The 21,924-nt window shown below is 52.5% G+C and overlaps 2 protein-coding genes across 3 annotated transcripts; one reads left to right on the top strand and one right to left on the bottom strand.

Annotated features, from left to right (window-relative positions):
- Positions 1-11,242: 11,242 nt before the first annotated feature.
- SMIM7 (small integral membrane protein 7) lies at positions 11,243-13,628 on the bottom strand (the record flags this gene model as incomplete). 2 transcript variants are annotated; one of them, XM_084276325.1, is made up of 5 exons in its annotated part: positions 13,557-13,628; positions 13,428-13,469; positions 13,286-13,338; positions 12,556-12,646; positions 11,243-11,990 (listed from the first exon to the last, which is right to left on the bottom strand). In XM_084276325.1, the coding sequence occupies exons 1-5, from the start codon at positions 13,580-13,582 to the stop codon at positions 11,975-11,977; spliced, it is 228 nt and encodes a 75-aa protein (XP_084132451.1). In that variant the 5' UTR covers positions 13,583-13,628. The 2 variants fall into 2 exon arrangements, with proteins under 2 accessions (XP_084132451.1, XP_084132452.1); XM_084276326.1 differs by lacking the exon at positions 11,243-11,990 and having other exon boundaries at positions 12,552-12,646.
- A 238-nt stretch (positions 13,629-13,866) lies between these two features.
- TMEM38A (transmembrane protein 38A) lies at positions 13,867-20,269 on the top strand. The gene is made up of 6 exons (XM_084276354.1): positions 13,867-14,050; positions 16,104-16,260; positions 16,803-16,987; positions 17,553-17,640; positions 17,762-17,879; positions 18,166-20,269. The coding sequence occupies exons 1-6, from the start codon at positions 13,927-13,929 to the stop codon at positions 18,385-18,387; spliced, it is 894 nt and encodes a 297-aa protein (XP_084132480.1). The 5' UTR covers positions 13,867-13,926; the 3' UTR covers positions 18,388-20,269.
- Positions 20,270-21,924: the final 1,655 nt, after the last annotated feature.

Below are 21,924 nucleotides of genomic sequence, written 5' to 3'. Positions count from 1 at the left end.
TTCACCACACAAACAATAATGTTCTTCCTCCTCTTCTGCCTCTGTGGAAACTTTACCCAGCTGAACCTTGGCAGTTACTATTTATTATGAACCACCAACCCCAGTGCACAATTATCGCTTGAAAACTCCGCGGTTGCTGCGCAAAGTCACCGAAACAACTGGTTCTACTTCCAGAAGAGACACACAAATCCTCTTCAGGCAGAATAACACAGAATACCCAGCCTTAAAATCCTCTCTTTGGTTTACCATAGTCTTGGTGCTCTGTAGGGCGAGGAGAGATCCACTCGTCGGGCAGAGGTCGGTCCTCTGACTGTGGTTATTTGTGGAAGTGAAAAGCCAACGCCGAGAGTTAATGCACAACAGGCGGGGGCCGGCCGAGCCCCGGGCTCCCAGCACAGCCGCTCTCCAGCACACCTCCTGTTCCTAACTCAGGGCTGTCAGCAAAGCACAGTCAGACACCGAAACAGACTCTGAGACTGACCCTTACAGGCAAGGCCTGGGCAGCAGCGCTCTGCAGTCACCTGCTGTATCCGTCTCAAAGCACCCAGAGAACCACGAGGAGCTAAAATTATGCAACACGCATTTCAGGACTCAGTGAGAATGGCTTCAAGGGCCAAGACCCTTCTGATGTTCTGAAATATTATGTTACCCATCACATGGAACATCTACCCAGAGCTGTTAACAGAACAGTTTATACACGAACGTAACACAGAAAAGCCCTACCAATGTCCCCACGACCAAGACTGCTCACTCTTCTCTTAAGAAGAGCTATCACTGCCTTGGTGTACTTTTAAATGCAACAGCCCAGCCTTTTAGAAAGGGCAGGGCAGCTTCTCTGTGATCCCCACATGGTAACAGGGGCCTGGTGCACTGAGGAATCCAGGAACTCCTGACACGAGTGCAACATGCTTGTGTGAGAGTTTAAGCATGGCATATTTGTCCGTAACAGCTGAGAAAAAACCCTTGCAAATGGGAAAAGTTGTAAATACCAAGTTTGGAGTTAAGTCACTGTGTGACTTTCAAGAGCAATTACAGACACCGAAGTGCCATCAGCACGTCCCATAGAGGAGTTTTATGGCTACGCCAGGAAAACTGAAATCAATGCACCCAGTTCTAAAATGATTGCTCACCGAGTTCCAGATAAAAACACCACTGCCTGTCACCCATTTCCAAATGGCTCTGCTCTCCTCAGACCTGGAATGTAAGCTGTGGGGAGAGCCAGGACACCAGCTTACCAGTGGAGAAGGCTGGGCCATTCCATCCCCTGCCACAATCATTAGCAGCTACTTGGAAACAAAATGAGTTTTCTGCGAGGTGGATAAGCAAACAGGCCACCCCTCACCTCCAGCTCCTGAGCTGAAGGACTACCAGCTCCATTCCAGAGCCAACTGCCCACCGTGCTCCCAGCAGGACAACAGAACTCCAGCAGCTGGAGACACTCAGGGAGCTGCGACCTGGCACTAGTTATTTCTAATCCAGTAGCAAAACCCATCACGATTTCCTTTCAGAACGCCCCACTGGCACTTAAGTCCCTAAGTCTTCATCTTGAAAGAGTCCAGTGAAGCAACTCCCACACACAGACAGGCCCCAGTAGCTCGCTGCTAGACCACAACTCTCACATGTGACGACGGAGACTGGGCTTTCATGATGCGGTCAGATTCTTGACTGGTGTGCTTCCCCCCTACAACACAACCCACAGCAAGTGCATGTGAAACACCACCCCTCACATCATCTCTTCCATCTCACTACGCTCAACTCTACTCAACAATCAACTGCAGCTCCTCCAAGGACAAACTGTAGCATCGACACACACGTTTTCCCAGGGTTTTCAGGGTGATATCTTACAGACACAAAACCCCCAAGTTCCTTCTTGTGCAGTGAGTTTACACAGCAGGAGGAGCGTTACATACTGACAGTGGGTCACTGGCCACACTTCCCACCTCAAAGATCTGCGTTTCAGCAACAGCTGGAGTCACAGGCAGCAGCTCAGAGCTGGCTGTAGGTGCACTGGAAGTGTGTTTGCTGAAGACAAACTAAGAACGTGCATCACTACCCTGTGAAACCCCCGTGCTCCTCTACTCACAGAAGTTACACACTCCTTAAAAATAATTGCCTTTATACCTGTGGTGTAACCCTGATACTCAGCAAGCTGATTCTGCCCAAGAACAGCATGTGAGGAAGGAAGCAGCTCCACACAAAGTGCTGGCTGTCACTCTCAGACGAGACTTCCACCTCTGCACTATCATCTCTACAGCACAAAGTTTCAAAATACACCCAGTGGAGTGTGTTGCTGAACACCACAGACAGACTTGGACGTAGGATTCAGCTCCTCCCCAGCCACCGTGCTGGAACACCACTCTGTTCAGTAGAACAGAACCAATTACACTGCCAGGGATTCTTCCATGGAAATTTCTACCACCGACTGTTTGGACACGCTGCAAACGCTGTACTTGGGGATCCACAGCCACACTCCAGCATGTGCTGCCCCGTGGAAGCCCTGCCCCACAAAACCCCAGCACGCTGTGAAGTTCAGCAGATTGCACCTCAAATTAAAGCAATTTGCTGCACTTAAATATTGTTCCAAACACCGAAAGCACAAATTACCTGCAGAAAGAGTAACTTAGCTGTTAGAATCCTGAACAAACAGTGTTCATTTACATTAAACTGGATGTGTTGTGCTTCCTTTTACCTTAAATATTCCATTACAGGCAAACTGGTCAGCAGGAACACGTCAGACCCTATGTTATTTGGGCCAAAAAAAGTTCATCTGCAGTTATCACTGAGCACAAAATGAGTGAGACAAGATAGCAGGGAAGTGTTATCAGCCAGAACAGACATGGACTTGTTTATTTATAAGAATTACACACTGACATTAATTTGAACTCCAAATCTAATATACTGGAGTAACTCTGCCTTCGAAGGAGCGCTTCTTAATGAGCATCAACCTTCTGCAGCAGGCAGAACCGAGTCCTCCGTTACCTGCCCTGGAACTTGTGGCACTCCTGAAAAGCCAATTCTACTTGTCCACTGCAGCAGCTCTCCAAAGAAACTGGGAAAGTTTCTCCCCTCACAGGATACTGGGAGAAAAAGCTCCAGTTGCTCTGAAACCACTTTAATCAGGAGCCAAAGGTGCCAGGGTGACGGTGATGTTGTGTCATACCGAAAACCCTGATGAGAGGCAACAACTCACACCTCACACACTCCTAAACTGGGCTCACCCTCAACTTACTGTACAAAACCCTAACAGAAGACAAAGTGGAGCCTCTGTCCTAGGTCCACACTTCTGAAATAAGAGCTAGGCTGAAGATCCTGTCTTTCCAGGCACTGATTGGGTCTCTCCCTACTTGGGAGCTTCTGACAGCAAATTGCCTCCTATCCCAGCCAGCACCAGGCTGCAGTGCCTCAGCAGCAGCAGCTGATCCAGCTGCACCCCATGCCCGTCCCACACCAACTCCAGACCTCCCAGGACCCCATGCTCAACTGCCTGAGGTCCCCACTTTCTTGGGTTAACACATGCCAATTGGCCCAGTGCAAGGCCCCAAGTACACCAGCAGCCCCATGTTGGAGCAACTTGGGAACCCGCAGCCTGGGTCCTTTGCTGCCTGGGAAGTTTGTTTCAGCACATCCCTCCTGGAAGGATGCTGATCTTACACACCAGCTGCCCTTTCCCACACTGTGGATCATGGCAACTGTCGGGGATTATTCACAATGTTTATTCTACCTACAAAAGGTTGGTGAATTCAGTGAAGGAGCCCATACTGCCTGGGGCTGCCACCACCCCACCGTCACCTCTCTGTGCCCCACCACTGCACCGTGCCCAAACTGCCACCTCCCCAAGCCCAGGATGAGACAGGGATGAGGAAGAGGCCATGGACAAGCCCCCTCTCAGGCAGGGTTTGCCCAGGCCAGGTCCTCGGCCAGCCCAAGGGAAGGTCAGCACAGGGAATGGGAATGCACAGCCAGAGGTGGGGAAGCAGCTGGGAGGACAGCAGCTCTCCAGCCAGGCACAGCTCCCTTGGCAGTCTCAGCTGGAGCAAGAATGCAAGTTTCAGCTAATTAATTTTTGATTATTTGGAGCATTAGTCACACAGCCTTTAGCATAAGGTGGTCTACTCTTGAGTTGCAAAGCCCACTGCTCAGGAGCATCCTCCTGGATACCCCGTTTCCCAGCATTTATCCCAGGAACACGTACCAGCCCTTTCCTGCATCACTGCACTGCCGCAAGCGCAGGTACGACTCCAGACACCCCTGAGCCACGCACAAGCGACGGCGACAATAAAGCCTCTCCAAACAGCACTTGACCATGGGCACCTACTCATCTCAAAACCCACAGAGTAACTTTCAGGGGCAGCACGTACCCCTCTCCTGTGAGCCCCCAGCCAGCCTGTGAGGCAGCAGGGAACTGCAGGGAACCAAATGGCTTCTGTACTCACCAAAACTCTTTGCTATCCCAATTCTGCTGCAGTACCAGCAGTGATTTTTGCCAGGTAAATGAGCTACACCAAAAACTACCCAGGAAAAAGACATATAGGTTGTCTTTGTTTGAAACTCCACTCCCTTCCCAGTGTTCTGTTCACAGGATCCCACAGGTAGTTGCCCCGGCGCACATAAAATGGGTGTGTGTAGCAGGAGTAAGAAGTGGGTGTTATTTAAATTGTCACTGCTGCTGAAACAAACACTCAAATTACAGCTTAAGAGCAAATGACTACTGCCAGCATCACTGCAACCTGTGGAGTTTCAAGGAATTAGCAAGAGAGAGACAATCCGGGCATTCCCTGAGCTCTGAGCCCTCAACCCAAACTCCAGCTACTGCTGGGTGCTCAGGTTGTGCCTCAGGCTCGACTGTATGATGGTCCCACCACTGTCAGGGGTACTGTGCAGGGGAGGAGTTTTTAACCCTCCCCAAAAAGAGACACTCAGGAAACAGGAGCTGTATTACCAATGATGGACTGTCCAGGGCTATCCAGGCCACTAAACACACATGTGCAGCCTCGGAGTAGTTGAACTCAGACTCTACATAAGCATCCCAGGCACTGTGTGGATACGCTTCCACCAAGGAAAAAAGCTATTTTGGGATGAGATGGACAGGGAAGCTGCAAAACAAGGCCAAGAAACCAACTGTATCACCACCCTGGATGGGTGAATTCAAGCGCACCCAGCTGTGTACAACACAGAGCACCAAACCCCTCATTCAAGGTTATTGAAACTTATGAAAAAAGTGAATACAGTGGGACTCAGTGCAAGAGGCCCAAACCTCTTTCAGGAAGCCAGGACTGACACGCTGCTGACACTTCCCACCCTACGCTGGGGACTGGCACAGCCACCCGTGTCTCACCACACACCTGAAGCACAAAACCTGATTCTGCTCCAAACACCACGAGCTACAAGGAGGAAAATAACAAACCAGCAAGAGCTCCAACAGGTTCCAGTCCTCACACTGCAGCTTCCTCAAAGCTGGCAAGCTTATTGAGGCCTCACAGAAAAGGATAAAGCTAGAGCAAAAGCCATGCCTACGCTGCTCATACCCACACGTAACACTTCCCCACATCCAAGAAGCCACCGGGACCCTCCTGAAGCAGACCACCACCTTCCTCTATTACAGCAGCATCTTGTGCCCCTCTAAACTCAGCTCTAGAGAGTGGGTTTCTCACTGACATTTGAGGCTTTGGCAAAGTCACCAACACAGGGAAGAGCCACAGGAGCATCTTTACCTGAGCAGCTCAGGCGTCAGCTGGGAGATGGCCCCAGGCCAGCGCACACCTTGCCACACTACAACACGTGGACCACTTCACTGTTAGGACAGATCACAGCCCTCTCCTGAAGGTCCAACTGAGGTGCTGCCCGGTGGCACCCTGAGTGCCAATCACCCCCAACCACACAGCGAGCACTGGTACCCAAACCAAAGCTAGGAGGGGAATTATGGCAAATAATTAAGGGATTGTCTAATCCCCAAGATCAGGAGAAGATGCTGCACACTCAGGATGAGGAGCCATTTAATCACGAGCACAATTCTAAGAGCCGGCTGGAAGCGCCAGGCTTTCCCACCGAGCGAAATCTAACAGATCTCATTATTCCTGCCATCAGGTAATAAATTCCCTGAAGAGCACAGAGTGTGGTTTAACAAGGGGAAGGTGCTCTGCTCGGTGGGAAGAGCTGGTTTCTGCGCACACCGGGCCCGAAGGGAAACATGACGCTTCTGCCACAGCCAAGGAGTCTCCATCCTCCCTGTAAGACCTCACACAACCACTGCTGCAGCAGGGGCTGGACACTCTTCTCCAGTTACATCATCTACATGGCTCTTCTAGGAAAAGGATCTTCCCACAAGAGGAATCATGATGCCCATGGTGGTGGGAGATACCATGGAATTCCTGTTTCCCTCTGAAATCAGGGTGTGTTCTCCCTCACACACGGGCTTGGGAAGGAAACCAATGCTGATGCTCAGTGTTTGAGTAATGTAGCAGTAGTAGTTTGCCCACATGTTTTTTTTGAGGGGGGGGAAGGGGGAATAAATGAAGACACAATCCCAGACATCCCGTGTGGCTTCCAAGATGTTGGCATTTTTACTATTTTTCTTTTAAATAGCTTATTTCTCAGATCTCCTCTGAAATACAGGTTGCCCATGGAAATCCTGAACTAAGCATGTGAAGCTCAGGTAGAAACACATCCTGCAGCAATTACTAGAAGAGGTCTCAAGTGCTAAATGCTGGTGTACAACTGAAACATCACTCCCGAGCCAGCACGGCTTCACGGACCAGGCAACCCAAGATGAACCACCGGCATGGAAGGGGATTTCTCAAAGCCAGGGGGTTCAGAAGGCTTGGGGAAAGATTCATTTGCCTGGTTCAGCTCAGCACAGGTGGGGAACACTCACTCTCTCTCTTTTTTTTTAAATTTAAGGCCAGACCTTAGAGTTAACCAAGACCTGTACATACCACAAAGGCCTTTACAGCTGCGCTGGATGAAGAGCCGCGACGGAGGAACGTACCAGTGAGGTTTCCACACACAGTGCCCTGCAGTAAAGCGCTCAAGAGCCATATCCTCCTCCTCAACCTCACAAAACCAGACTTCTACTTCCACACACCTAACACCAGTGCAGTTTGCCCCCCTCTCCAGAATCACACACACACACAGCGCCCCAACAATTACATTGAAAAGCCTGAATGGAACCCGGGACTCTCTTGCTAAGCAGGGAAGTCAGTCACAATAGTGAATGCTGCCAGTCTGAACGCAGCCACCCCTTTTGGGAGAAGGTTCTAAAAGCCAGAAGAAAGTAGCCAGAGTTTTCCTCGAGCACAGCAGCTCACAGCTGCATTGACTCTGTCCTGTGGGAAAACATCACAACACTTTCTGACACGCTGGTGTCCAAGTGCGATTCAACGTGGAATCCACCTTTAGGCACGTTCAACACTTCAGTTTCTCTTCTCCCCATGAAATCCACCTGACAGGTGACTCTGTCGATTGGTTACCACGTGCTCCATGTGCTTTGGAGAAGAGCACCCGCGGCCGGAGCTCGCCCGATGGATCTCAGCCACACCACCTCTGCTCTCCTTCGAGGGAAAGGTTAAAATGGGAGACAGCCCCCTGCCCACAGGCCCTTCCGAACAATGGGCTGATTTTTCTGCCACCAATTACTGCCCTGGATAAGCATCAAGTATGCAGCATTATAATTTAACATACATTACTTCTGTGCTTATGGGGCTGCTGACCTGTTGGAAGCTCAGCAGAGCTATTGGCTGATGCTCTAACTTCCCCTTGCAGACAGCTGCCTGGTTATTTCTGGTCCTCCTCCTCCCAACCAAACTGCGAGCACGTTCGCAGCCCAATGTAACATTAACGTAGGGAGAAAGGGAAAAACACCCATCACAAGGTGTATTTCCCAGCTGCTCCATTCCAGGCAGCCACAGCGTTTTGGAAAGTCACACCAGAATTAGGGTAACCATTGCTGCTGACAGATTTGAAGTTAAAAGAAGCCGTGGCTCTGTTAGAATGTCATTAAACTAGGTTGACGCTCGGTCTTAATGTAAAGTGAAACATCTGCAGCCTGAGAAAGAGGACTGGGAGCAAACAACATTCATGAAGTGCCCTAAGTGACATTTCAGTGAGAACCAGGTTAAAAGTGCTGCAAACTCCAACAACTCTGGCATTTAAGAGCCCAGAATGACCATTAGAATTCGTTACTGTTACTCCAAACATGTAACATCGCAGCTGATGACAAACACACACCGCTGGGGATTACTAAAGGAGCTGCAAGGTCAGGGAGGTTTTTCTTCAGCTTTCCTGCCACACACCGGCCGCTTCCGAAGGGCAGTAACTCCACTACCCACTGCAGGGCTTCACTACGGGTCTATAGGAAAGCCCCCTGACTCAGAGAGGAGCAGGGACGGCTTTAACAGCACTAAAACAGCACTTCATGCACCCAGCCTCCTGGACTAACGCCCGTGCTCAGCCTGACGCGCCCGTAGCTGTCCCCAGGAACTGCAGATGGCCCAGACAAACCCACCTTTGCATCCTGCTACAGAGAGCCCTGACCTAAGAGTTAAAAAGCCGGCAGATTGCAGGCTCTGCAGTCCTCCCCCGGTAATAAACACCTGAGCAGAGAGCTGCTTGAATGTGCCAAAAAAACCTTAGGAGGAGCAAGAGCTGCTTTGGATGACCCCCCACTGCAGCGTTAAGGCCACTCACAGGTAGAACACACACCAACTTCTGCCCTCACACTACATCCAGAGGGAGCAGATAAGCTCATTAGCACGCTGCAGGAAAGGATAAAAGGGGAGACCGCGGCTGCTCGGTGCTGGAGCAGCTCCAGAGCCACCGCCGGAGCCCTCCCGGTGTCCACGGAGCCTTGGGTACCCCGCGGCCCTGGCTGGAGGAGGCCGCAGGGGCCGAGGAACAGGTGGGCGCCCCGGAAGGTCCCGGCGAACCGCGGGGGAGCCCGGCCCAGAGCACCCTGGAGGCCGCGCCCGAGCCGCGGCCTGGCGTCGGGAGGCCGCCGGGCCGCACACCGCATGGCCGGGCAGCGCCGGCCGGGCCCCGGCGGGGGGGGGGGGAGGGGGGTGCCGTGCGGCGGCGAGAGGCGGCGCGGCGGGGGGCGGACGCGGCCCCCGGGAAGAGGCCTCCGGCGCCGCCGCCGAGGCGGCCCCGCGGTGCCGGCGCAGAGGAGAGGGGCGGCGAGGCACCGCTGGCAGCGGGACCCCGGGCGGGCAGGGCGCCGGGGAGCTCCCCGCTACCGCCCGCAGCGGAGGCTTCCGGTGCCCGGGGAGGAGCCCGGCCGCGGTCCCGGCGGGAGGCGAGGCGGCGGCCGGCGGACGCGCGGCCCCGGCGGCCCCTCGGACGGCGGCGTGGGACGGCGGGGCGGGAGCCCCGGGGCGGGCGGCGGGGGGGGGGCCGCGGCAGCGCCCCGCGGCCGACGTCCCAGCGCTGCCGGCGCGGGAGCCGCGGGGCCCGGCGGGCCGTACTCACGTTGCTCTGCGGGTCGATGGCCTGCAGCAGCCGGTCCCTGATCTGCTGCGGGGAGGGGGCCGGAGCCGCTGTCATTGCCTGGGCGAAGCGGGGCGGCTGCGGCCGGGGCGGGCAGGCGGCGGGGCCGGGCCGGGCCGGGGCGGCGGCTCCTCACTCGCCGGCGGCGGCCTCCTCGGGGAGCCGGAGTCGCATGTTCGCTCCCCGCGAGGCGGGGGCAGCGGCGTTCGGAGCGGGACGCGGAGGAGACCGCGACGGCGCGACCGGGCCGGGCCCGACTGCTCCGCTCGGGGCCAAACTCAACTGTGGGCAGGAGCCAGCCCCGCGCAGGGCACCCTGGGACACGCCCGACGCCGTAACGCACGGCGCGCCCCTGACGCCCCGCCGCACGCACCGGCGGGCACGGAGAGCGCCTGCGCGCTGGGCCTTGCGGGGGGCGCGCCTGCGCAGCTGGCGGGAGCGGGACGCGCCTGCGCGCCGGGACGGGCGTGCGCGGCCGAGCGTGGCGGGCGGCGCGGCGGCCTCTCCGGGACCCGGCCCGGCCTGGCCCCTCCCGGCCGGCAGCGGTCCCGCGGGCGCCCCGGGAGCTGCCCTCAGCTGGAGGGGGATTTGCGCGAACGCGGCGGGAACGACCCCAGCCGTGCGGGGTGCGGCGCGACGGGCCCGGCCCCGCGGAGGCTCCGGCCCCGCGGCGGAACCGGCGTTCGTGGGGGGGAGCAGCCGCGCAGCGACCCCCGCACAGCCAACGGCGTCCCGCGGGCGCCCCCAGCGCCGCTCCGACACCTCCCGCAGCGCTGGGGAGCAGCGCGGCGTTACCGAGGCGCTTTTAACGCGCCGGCTGCGGGGCCGCGTTCGGTGCTCGGACCAGCCGGGCTCCTGAGGTGACCGCGCACTCCTCAGCCGCGTAACCTACTGCAGCGATTACCCGCCCCCCCCTCCCCCCCGTTTCCTTTACCGGCAGCGCTCGGTCATCCTCCCCTCCCCGTGTTCCCGCCGTGACTCAGTCAGTTCCGCACAGTTTCGGTTATTTCGACCCCCCACAAGCCCCAGCCCGAGCCTGGTGCCGCGGGGCCGAGTCCAGGGCTCTCCGGCAGGTTCGGCACAGACAGTGACAGCCGCTTCCCCCTGCCCCCCACCCCAGCAGGGCCAGGTTTGGCTTCGTGGGGATGATGGAGAAAGTGTTTTCCCAGAGCTGAGTGATGTGCTGGAGTTTGGACACTGTGACAAAGCAGCACGCTGCTGCTGCTGCTGTTTTCTCATTAAAGAGCATTAGAAAAAGGTTGTAACACACAGGAACTGCAGGAGTATGTTGAAGTTCAGGATTTTAAGGATTTCTATGCAATACAAACCATGCTTGGAGGCTCCTTTCCCCATACATTTTCCTGTGTTCATTACAAGAAAGCACCTTCCTTCCAACTACCCTTCCCTCCAGTTAATGCAAGAGGGTGACTCGCTCTGCAAGCACCTGGCTACCCACCTGCATCCAGCTAAAATTCAAAGTACTCCCTAAAACCTGAACCCTGGACTCCTTTCAACGAGGCCTCTGTCTCTCCTCAGCACTCAGCAGGAGAAACGGAAGCTGAGGAAGCTCCACCTGTAGTTTTTACAGCCTGACATGTAAAGCACTGTGCACTCTTTAGTGATGCCAGGGAAAAGCTGCTGCTCAAAGGTCGTTCTAAGCAACACGCAACCAGACACGAGACCTGCTAAACATCCTCAAAAAGCACCAACACTGACTTCATTTCTCCTGTGACAGAACGAACACAGCAGCAAACACGCATTTTATCCTTAAATAGAACAACTTTATTCAACCAAATCCAAGATTCTCTCAAAACTATTCCTTAGGATTGGTTTACAGAATTAGGTTTTGGGGTTTTTTTTTCCTATTTGGAATCCCTTACATATTGCTCAGAACAAAGCTCAGCTTTGAGGTTTTGTTGGGTAAACAGTGGAAGGTGAGAATCTGGCTTTTCTTAACCAGCCTCTTCTGTTTCTCCAACAAAACTAAATGGAATAGGGAGAAGTTCCACTAACACTTAACTGTATAAAAACCAGAATTGGGCAGCGTGACTTCCAAGTAACCTTGGCAACAGTGACATCAGCAGACACGTCATGAGCTGGGAGTGATTATCAATGCAGAGTTCTGAGACTCTGGTCTTGAGTCATGTTCCAACTCTACCCTGCGTGCTGGCCCTGTGCCCTAAGCCCAGCAAAACAACTGGAAGTTCTCTCTGCTTCAGTAAAGGTGGAATAATTTTACTTGAAGGTTTTGGCTCGGGGGGCCTAGAGGCTCGAGCCCCCTGCCAGGAGGGAGCCAGCAGGGGCTGTGTTACTGTGTCACTGGCTGATGAGGGTGGACGTGCCCCATCCCTCGAGCGCGTTAGGAGTTTGTACTGAGTGACGGGCCGCTACCCCAGGGCTGTAGTTTGAAAGCATCATCATCTTTTACAGTATAGAAAAGTTCTGTTTCCAGCCAAAAGTCTCTTCCAAGTTAACAAGACACGTTTGCAGGTGACTTTCAAGATCCAAATAACCTAGTGGATGCAACAGGGGGAAAAAAAAAAGAGTAGTGAGATGAGGGTGCAGCCGTGAGCAGCCACACCAGTGCCCTTCCAACTCACACCAGCAGCACCCAGCTGGCTGCTGGTTCTGCTCCCCCATACGCTGGGCCATATAGCTACCTAAGTGAAAGGAAAGCAGCCTGCCCAGCAGAACCGATACCTGCTGCTTCCAGAGACTATTCTCAAGGGGATTCCACTCTATTACAAGCCCCCCCCCAAATGAAAAACATCCCCAAAGTAAAACTGGATCGCTGACCCAGAGGATGATTTATCTCAGCAACCCAAAAGTGACGCTGCATCTGACACTAAGTGACTTACACACTGAGGTTCTCATGTGCTACAGGTGCCCACATTAGCCAAAAACTGTGAGGTAAAGCAATGTCTCTTTGGAAGATTGAAATAGGTGACATGAAAAGGAATCATGGAACAAGGAAGTGGAAGGGAAAGAGATCTGAAAAAGAAATACATGGGCAAGAAAAATCCCAATCTATGTGACTTCCTACAAACAGAGGACCAGATGCAGCACAGTGTTACTTACACAATCATGCAGAACATCATGAAGACATTCCACAAGGCAATGAAGATTCGAAAGTACCTGAGACTCAGCAAGAACTCTCTGATATTGTCACCTAAAAATGAAGAGAAGCAGCTCTTGGTGTGAAAAATACCTCGTGCACTGACAAGCCACATTTTCCACACCACAAACAAACCCAAAAGGTCAGACAACAAAAGACCTGGAAGTTGAAGTTTTAATAAGCAACCCATGTTATGCTCAGTGTGTCCCTGTAATGGCACGTGGCAGTAAAAGGGGTGGCACTATTAAAAAGGGAAGGACAGATCCCTGTGTGGCTTCCAGCCTTCCTGGGGCTTTTAACCAGCAGGCAGAAGGAGCACCGTGGGTGCCAGCACACCAGGACAGCAGCCAGGTTTAGCAGGGCGTTACCTCAGGGGAACACGTGCCTGTGTTAGAACTGCAGAAACAAACCCATGGGTTTGTATTTCTCCTCAAAGCACCAACTCGGGATCCCCTGCTGGGTCTGTCATGCCTGTACATAAGCATCACAGAGCAAGAATGCAGGTTGTGATTTGGTAAAGCAATTACCCCGGCCCCGAAGCCGTTCACATCCACATAAAACCAAACCAAACGGGGTTCAGCAGCCCCGGCGCCCTGACACAGCCTCAGCACAGCCTCTCCACCAGCCGTGCCCGTTAGCCAGCCCCGGGCAGCGGCAGCGCCCACACCCCGCTCCGCAGTTCCCCTCGGTTACCGGTGGTGGGTTCCCTGGACTCCTCGCCGAAGCCCTCGGTGTCTCTCTTCCTCCTGCGGACAGGAGAAGGGCCCGTTACCGGGTATGGGGAGGGGGCCCCCCCGCACCGCCGCCCTCCCGCCCTCCCCGCCCGCTCGCTCACAGCCTGAAGTTGAGCACGGCACCGGCGTTCATCAGCAGCGTCCTAAGGGAGAGACAGAGAGGCCGCGTCAGGCACGGCCGGACCCGAACGGCCGGGCCGCCCCCGACTCCCCGGACCCGTCCCCGTTACCCGCAGAGCAGCAGGTCCCCGATCATGGCGGCGGCTCCGGTGGCGGAAGCGGAAAGGGCGGGTGCTGCCGGGGCCGGTGCGGCGCCTGCGCTCCCCGGGGAGGGCCGGGGGTGGCACCGGGCCCGGGGTGGGGGTAGGGGACGGCTCCCGCTCGGGACAGCTGCGGCGGCCGGGCTGGGAACCGCCCCACGGGCTCAGGCTGCGCCGGTCACGCCTCCCACCGCCGCCCCAGCCCCGCTAGACGCGAGGCCGCGCCCCGGGACACCCCTCCGGAGGCGGGCCCGGGGGCGGGCCGGGCCGGGCCGGGCCGAGCGGCGGAGGGCGGGAGGGAAGCGGGGAGGGCGGCCGGCCGGCGCTGCCCGCTGCCGCCATGGAGCTGGCGGGGGCCCTGCAGCTCGGGGAGCTGGCGGCCGCCTTCGCCACCCTGCCCGTCTTCCCGCTCTTCGACACGGCCTACTTCATCGTCTCCATCCTCTACCTCAAGTACGAGCCAGGTGAGCGCCGGGACAGGCGCCGGGGAAACCGGCGGCCGCCTCGGGATGAGCCCCGTCAGTCAGGGCCGGGGGCGGGCCGGGCCCCCGGCTCGGGCGGTGACTGGCCCGGGGCCGTGCGGGCGGGCCGGGGCGAGCAGCGAGGCTCCTGGCGCTGGGGGGGCCCGGAGCGGGCGAGCGAGCGCCGGGAGCGCAGCGGGACTCGGAGCCTCGGCGCGTTGCTTGCCCCGAGCTCCAGGCACAGAGCAGCGCCAGCAGCAACCGGCCAGGCGATTCTGGAGATTAACCTTTATTTAAGACGGGATTCCAGCCGCAGCGAGCACTCGAGTTCAGCCACTTCTCTGCTGCTGTCCCGAGTCTTAGTGTTACGTTTCCCTCCAGTTGCTTGGCCCGTCTATTTTTGTGGCAGTGCTCTCCTCCTATTTATATACAGGAGGGCTGTAAGTAAATCCTTGGGGCTTTTACCACCTTCCAGGCGTTGCCCTACCCGTCCCCAGGCACCCAAACTGACCTTGCTGTGCTGGTTCCCCTGAGTTTCCCCTGTAGCAATCGATAGATCTACATCTTAGCTTTCGCCTTCTGTGCTGTTGCACCCTGATGCTGCCTTGGTCCTTTCTGAACGTCACCTTCTCCATGTAGCTTTGATAGTGTGTGCACTTTTCATGCTCTGCTTTGAGCAGTTTCAGTACAGCTGCCCAACAAACAAGGAGGGGAAACCCCCACACTTGGGTATGATGTTTAAATCCTCCGGTTGTGAGATCCACAGTGTTGTATTTAAACTCCATCTATGCAGAAGTGCTGGGCTTTCAAGGCATGATCACGCCCAGCTGTCTTCCAGCAGTAAGTCCAGAACAGAACAGTTAACAGGCAGCTTTTAAAAATCCATCAGCCCAGTAATCCACATGGACTGGAGGCGGCTGGGGTGTGCTTTTCACTAGATTTCTACGCTGCTTCTCCCCACAGCTCCTGTGCTGAAGATCGCTGTCGGGACAGCAATGTCCTGTTTCCTCCTTGGCTCCGTGGAGCCAAAGAAAAACAAACCTTACTAAATTTAAGCCTCAAGCCAAACTTCAAGTTCTGACAGAACCAGGTTCACATCATGGCTGTTGCAGCTGTCTCGCTCCCGCTGTGCTTTCAGCTGGTTCGAATGTCTCTGAGGATGAAGAGCGTGAGCAGTCACAGTTCTAGCACACGCTGATTCACTCACTGCTATTTAAGGCAGGCCATCCTCAGTAGCCTTAGTAGCACTGACAAAACATTTTAGCATTCTCTTTTTTATTCTATTTTATTTTGCCTGCCTGTTATGGGCTTACCAAACACTTTTGTATCTGAAGGCTGCACAAAGGACTCTGGAGCAGTTTAACATGATGAAAGGATCTCACAGAATTGATGTTCTTGAGAGACTTCCTTGAAGAAGTACAGAGATGGATGAAAATGGCTAGAGGGAGGAAAAAAAAGGCAACAGAAGTTTGAGGGAGGAGACCATAATGTATTACAAACAGTCCTGCTGTTTCAGTATCCGGTTGTATTTTCAGTACAGGAACAAGGAAGAATCCTCAACTCCTGTCAAATAAAGGTTAAGAATCACTGTTCTGTTTTTGCAGGTTATCTTATGAATGAAAGAGCTGAGCAGATTGTTCATGAATTCTACAGGGCACCTAGGTTGAAGCAATGGAGAGAATGGTACTAGTATGCATTTCCTTTTCAGACTGTGAAAAGACATTGATTTCAAGGGAAAAGAAATGTTCTTTCTGACTGCAGAAGTAGCAGCAAATGCAGGAGAGAACCTCTTAGCCAGTGCCTAAGCTCCCACTGACTCAGGTCATTTGAGACCTTATGGGGGGGTCTGCGAGCTGCCATCACACCTATTGTTCCTTGGCAATAGCTGGTACTTGTTCAGGTTTCACAGAACACTCCTTTTTGTGGTTTGTTTTACAAGCACTTCTCTTTGACTGATTTTGTTGGAGAACACCCACCACAAGGCTGTTTCTTAGAGGGTCTTGGAGCTTCTGCTTATTGGCCAAATCCACCTTCTCATGTACCACTTGCTTCGCAGGAGCGGTGGAGATGTCTCGTAAGAGCCCGTTTGCCTCCTGGCTTTGTGCTATGCTCCACTGCTTTGGGAGTTACATACTTGCTGACCTGTTACTTGGAGAATCACCTATCGATTACTTCAGCAACAACTCCAGCGTCATCCTGGCCACAGCAGTCTGGTGAGTCTTTTGCATTTCACCTCATTGATGCAGCACAAGGTGCTGCTGGCTGGGTACGGAACCATCTGGTGTGTGACACACAGGTATTATCTTGCTGGGATTAACTGGGGAAGAAGAGGTGGGGTGAAGCAGTGTTTGAGTCTTTTGTCCTTCTAGATCTAGTTTCCAGTTTCTCTGACCAGTTGTCCAGTGCTTTGGGTTGGGCCCAGTCCAAACACTGAGCGTTTCTATTCATAGCTGCTGCAGCTGGGCTGAGGCCAAACCGCAAAGCAGCGAGCACTGCACTGACCCCTCAGAGAGGAGGGGCAGATTTGGGGGAGTTCTCTTCATTGTGTTAGTGAAATGTGCACAAATAAACCACAGTTACTCCAAGCTTAATTTCCTTGGTGTGTATGGGTTGTATGTGCTTTTGTATGGCAGAACCAGCACTTCCTTTTCCCCAACATAATTCAGGCTAACGCCACCGCACCCGTAATCCTCTCTGTGTGTCTCAGATGAGGACGAGCAAACGGGTCCTTAAACTCTTTGTGGTTTTGTTCCAGGTATTTGATATTCTTCTGTCCCATGAACATCTTCTACAAGTGTGTTAGCTTCCTACCTATGAAGCTCATCTTTGTGGCAATGAAAGAGGTGGTGAGAGTTCGCAAAATCGCAGCCGGGGTCCACCACGCTCACCACCGCTACCACCACGGGTGGTTCATCATGATGGCTACTGGATGGGTCAAAGGTGAGGTACTGGGAATACAGCAGGAAGGCACCCCAGCATCTGGGAGTGAAGTTTTAGGTGACCATATCCCTGAGCACCGACCAGCAGTCAGGTTTCCATCAGTCAGGTCCCCTGGAATGTGGGTGTTTATCCATCCTAGTGGGATGGTCATCAGATGAGTCACTGTTTAACTTTAATGGAGGCACCAAGAACTGGAAACACTATGAAATATGGGTGTAGAATTCAGAAATTCTTTATTCTTTCTCCTGTGTTCTACCCTTTCTGGCTTTGCCTCTGTCTTTCTGCCCCGTTAGTTTTCCTTTAGCTTTTGTCTGGAGCAAGCATTTAGCATCAGTAAACGTAACAGAGGTGAATGTCCCCTCCCTGCATCAGGAATCACTTTATGGGTAAAGTCTAGAGAGCGTTTGTCCTGCTCTGCTGCTCTAGGCTAACTTCTTTTACATTTGGGAAGGATGTCAGGAACCTTTTGTTTCCCTGAAGTTGTCCTTATCCCTTGGGGATGTGGGAAAACCAGCAGAGCTCTCTTCTGGTGTGCATCTAGCTGTTCACTTCTGCTGTTTCACAGGCTCTGGCGTTGCCCTGATGTCTAACGCTGAGCAGCTGCTGCGTGGGGTCTGGAAGCCAGACACAAATGAAATTCTTCATATGTCCTTGTAAGTAGGTAGCCTGAGAATTCTCTTGTCAGACCAAAAATAGAATTTAAAGACCTATTTGACTGGATACAAAAGATTGAAACCTCCTAGAAAATGTCTTTCTTTTCCCCCTCTCTTCTAGCCCTACGAAGGCTAGTCTGTACGGCACAGTCCTCTTCACTCTGCAGCAGACTCACTGGCTCCCCATCTCTGAAGCCAACCTCATCTTCTTTTTCACCATGTTCATGATAGTTTGCAAGGTAAGTGTACAGCAGGATTGCAGCTAACACAGCTACAGAACCAGAGAAAGGGGGCAGGCCTAACCAGGGGCTGTTCACCTTCCTAAAACACCACTGAAGACCCTGGGTAGACATCCCAGGGGAGATCTGCTCAGGAAATGACTAAGTTGCCCATCTTACAGGCAGTATGGTAGGAGATATTTGTGATGTAGCTTTGAGTAGTAGGGATTTTTATCTGGGTTAAGTGGAATGCACCTTACTTGTCAGCATTTCACTTTAACTCTCAGTGTTCACTCTTGCCTGGCAGGTTTTCATGACAGCGACTCACTCTCACGCCTCACCTTTTGCTCCAGTGGAAAACTTCATCTGCCCAGTTTTCTTTGGCTCTGTTTCCAGTGGACACAGTAATCATCACCACAATCAGCACGGGGTCTCCCATGAGGTTTCCCATCCTCCGCCGCCTCCTGCAAAGTCAAAAGAGGAGCTCAATGAAGGCACAAGGAAACGGAAAGCAAAAAAAGCAGAATAAAAAAGCAACCACACAGTAAATAGGCCAAGAAAACACTTCCAGAGCTGAGCCTCAAAGCCACCTGTGACCTCCTTTATCCTCCAGTCCTTCTGACTCGAGGAGGGTGGAAGCCAGGATACTGCCAGGCGGGTCCCTGAATTTCATTTGTGCTCTGTGTGCTGCTGCTTGCTTCTCAATCTCTGTCTCTCTATTCTTATCATATTTTCAGGGATTTGTAGCTTTGTGCAGGGTGATAAGTGGATGCCACTTCCCAAGCTGTCAGCAGTTATGATACAGCATTTTTCAATTGACCTGAAACCTTTCCTTGAGTTTATGAATGAAGGTAATGGCGTGTGCTCCTGCAACTCCAGAGTTCCTCTGAGTTTTCCCTGACCTTTTAGATGTCTGCCAAAACAACAAACTGCTTAGACACAGAGTGGAAACTGGATTTCATACTCAAGGAACTTGAACGGTCTCTCATGAGTGTGACTGAACTTTTTCTAGCTCCCACATCTGCCATATCTCCAATTAATGTGACATTTCATATGCAGTAAGGACATCGACTCTGGTGTCCTGGCCAAACACTGGTTCTCTCCCCTGAGTTCTCTCTGATTCTTAATGGCTAAAGCATTGTTACTTTCTTAACCATGTCTGTGTTTGCAAGAGCTTTGAAGCTATGGAATGCTGACTGCTGTGTACCAGTATTGTTACTATCCTAACCTGTTGTGGAGCGTGGCTGCACCTTGTTAATAATCACAGTGTGTCCCACCTCAAACCTGATGTATTTCACTAGGAAGAAGCATGGTTCTGGTTTGTTTGTAATACTGTGGGATACAGGAAGGGTGTGTGAGTGTAGGTATTTATTACTATTTATTTATAAATGCCAGGGCACCTAATTCAGGGACCTGGAACTGGCTTTTTTAAAACCTTGTGTCTTTATACAGAGAATTGGGTAATTCTAAGTGTGGTCCTAAGCCCACAGCTACCTGCTGGTTTGTGCTTGGAGCAGTGGTTTTGGGGTGCTCCAGGCCTGAACGCTCTCCCCAGATGTAGGAAGGGACATCTCCTACATCCTTAAATTCAGATATAAAGGCTGAGAAGTGGATTTCACATCAGCTGATTAAAATGACTTTAAAGGATTGATAAAAGCACATCAGCTAAAGATGCCAATCATCCTTTGTAGCCCCCTTTCAGCCCCACTACTGGTCTGACAGCAGCTTGTGCCCAGTGAAGGAGAATGTGAAATGCCCTGCATGGCTCAGGAAGGAGTCTGTCAGCTTGTTCACGTGCTGCTTAGCAAATACCAGCTTTTAGAATAGGTTTAAGCTGTTCTTGTCACTGATTTTGGTCTAAAAGTGTAATATGAAGTATTGCACCCAAGAGAGCAGAACTCATTCTGAGGTTTCTTAATCACCAAGGGGTCGCTGTGGAGAAGGTGGCTTGTGTGGGGATGTGACACTGGGAGTTCAGTTAAGGAGCACGTTGCCATCCCCAGCAATAAAGCTTGTTGCAGTCATCTTGCAACTGGGAATATGAACAGGAGGGTTTAAGAAAAACCAGGGTTTTATTTTTTTGCATGTCCCTGCTCAAAACTGAAATCCATGGTTAATTAAAAATTTAAAAATCATTGTATACAGCCAGATGAAAGCCAGTACAAAAGGTCAAATGATTTGTGGGCTTGGGTTTTGACAGTGCCTTAATTTTGTGAGCTTCCCTCCCCTTTGGCAGAAAAGAGGAATTCCACCTGACAGCTCAACTCTGCTTTTGCAGATACTGGGCTACTGACACCTGATGTATCACTAGCATGCACAAGACTCTAAATGTTTTGTGGGATGTTTAATTCAATGGGAATTTTGTTTTATAAAAGCCATCAACAAATAAAAGTTGTGAAGTGACTCTGTCACTGGAGGCAGTACGTGTGTTTCTTTTACTCTCAGTGGTCTCAGAGGCCCCACACCCCTCAACCTACTTGCAGTCTCTTTGACCCAGTGACAGTGTGATTCTGCCTGAGAAGAGATCAGGCTTTGATAGGTCCTGCTAGTTTGCCTGAGTGTGTTATAAATACATGGAAGCAACTGGGTATATGGAGTCTGCTGCCCTGCTTTCTGAGTGCCAGAGTCCTTGCTCCACTGTCTTTTGGATGAAGTCAAATCATAGCTGCTAACTGAGGACAGGGGAAATATTCCAAGAGAGGTGAAAATGATGGCTCTGTCCCCTTCAACACACTTTGCTCAGGACCTGGGCAAAACAAGAAGGAAGAGCAGGCTGATGAGAGTTGGTATTTCAAGGGCTTTGGAAAATCCTGTGATGTCTCAGGAGTCCCATGCTGTGCTGGCTGTGCACAACAGCCCCAGCTCCAAACTCTGCTGCAGCACAGGGGAGGAGAAAAGCATGCCAGGGCTTAGACTGCCATGGGACAGACGTCATTCCCTGCAAAGATGTTCTGATCTGTTAACTCCTGATAATAACTGGTGAGATGCAGCTAAAATTAGCAATAGGTCTAATCCTCAAAGAGGCCCCAGTTGCCTGATGGAAAAAGCAAAGTGTCTGGGGTGCTGCACTCAGCATTTCTCCTTGAGTGACAGGTTGCCCCTGCCTGTCACACAGAGCGAGCCAGACCCAGCTTCTTCATGGCTGCAGAGCAGCTTCACTCCCAGGGAAAGCTCTACAGCCCTTCCTGTGTTTACAGACAGCCAAGCCCATTTTATAGTAAACATTAATCATTCTTCACAGGAAAGTAAAAAACCAGACTTTCTATACTCCAGAGCTTGTGTGAGGAAGGGCAAAGCCCATGCAACAGGAGGCCAAGGCAGAGCAACACCCATTCTTGTTTTCCCCTTCTCCTTTCATTATCAACTGCATTTTGCCCCAAGAATAAGCAAATCAGAGAATCCAGCTAAGCAGAAAGACCCAGAAGATAAAGGTGGTTGTTATCTTGGTCATCTCCTGAGCAACAGAGAAATTGTTCCTTTAAACACTTGCCAGGTGAATCGTTGCCAAATACCTGCTGCTTTTTCCTGCAGCCTGTTTCACAGCTGTGTGGAGGTTTAAAGGGGTAAAGGGACCAGGGTACTGTGTGTACAGTACACACGATGCAGAGAAGCATCAGAAATTGCAGCTTCAGAAGCACTTTTCCTTGGGCCCTTAGCTACAATTCCCTGCTTTACAGTCCCTGTTCTAGTCTTCAGAGGACCTGTCTGGCTGCTGCAAGACACAAGGCTGAGGATTACATGGAAGGTGGGGTTGGTATAGCATGGTGTTTCTGACAGCCTTTTTGCTGCAGCAAGGATTTTTTTCTCAAGATATTTTAGTTGTTTGTCAGAACAGTGAGAAATCAGAATTATCTATGAAAGATTTTCCAGAAAGCTCACAAAGATCATTTGCATTTAGTATGAGCTCCTTCCATCTCTCCTAGGAATGCAGGACAAGGGCAAGGCAAGCTACCAGCATGGAGAAAACAGCTGGTGAGGTGATGCTGCACACAGCAGGCTGATATTGGCCTCTTTAGGATGCTCTTGCTATCAGCCCCAAGGAGATCTGGCTTGTCCTGTGGCCCAC

The sequence above is a fragment of the Gallinula chloropus genome, assembly GCF_964237585.1.
Source record: "Gallinula chloropus genome assembly, chromosome: 28".
Classification (NCBI taxonomy): Eukaryota; Metazoa; Chordata; class Aves; order Gruiformes; family Rallidae; genus Gallinula; species Gallinula chloropus.
Note: the sequence above shows the minus strand (reverse complement) of the source record. Positions and strands in the feature narration are given on the sequence as shown.

Bases quoted from the DNA above. Each gene is read 5' to 3' on its own strand.
- TMEM38A (XM_084276354.1), top strand. From the start codon at position 13,927: ATGGAGCTGGCGGGGGCCCTGCAGCTCGGGGAGCTGGCGGCCGCCTTC. The intron at 14,051-16,103 runs GTGAGCGCCGGG...CTTGCTTCGCAG, and splicing joins CTACCTCAAGTACGAGCCAG to GAGCGGTGGAGATGTCTCGT. The intron at 16,261-16,802 runs GTGAGTCTTTTG...GTTTTGTTCCAG, and splicing joins ATCCTGGCCACAGCAGTCTG to GTATTTGATATTCTTCTGTC.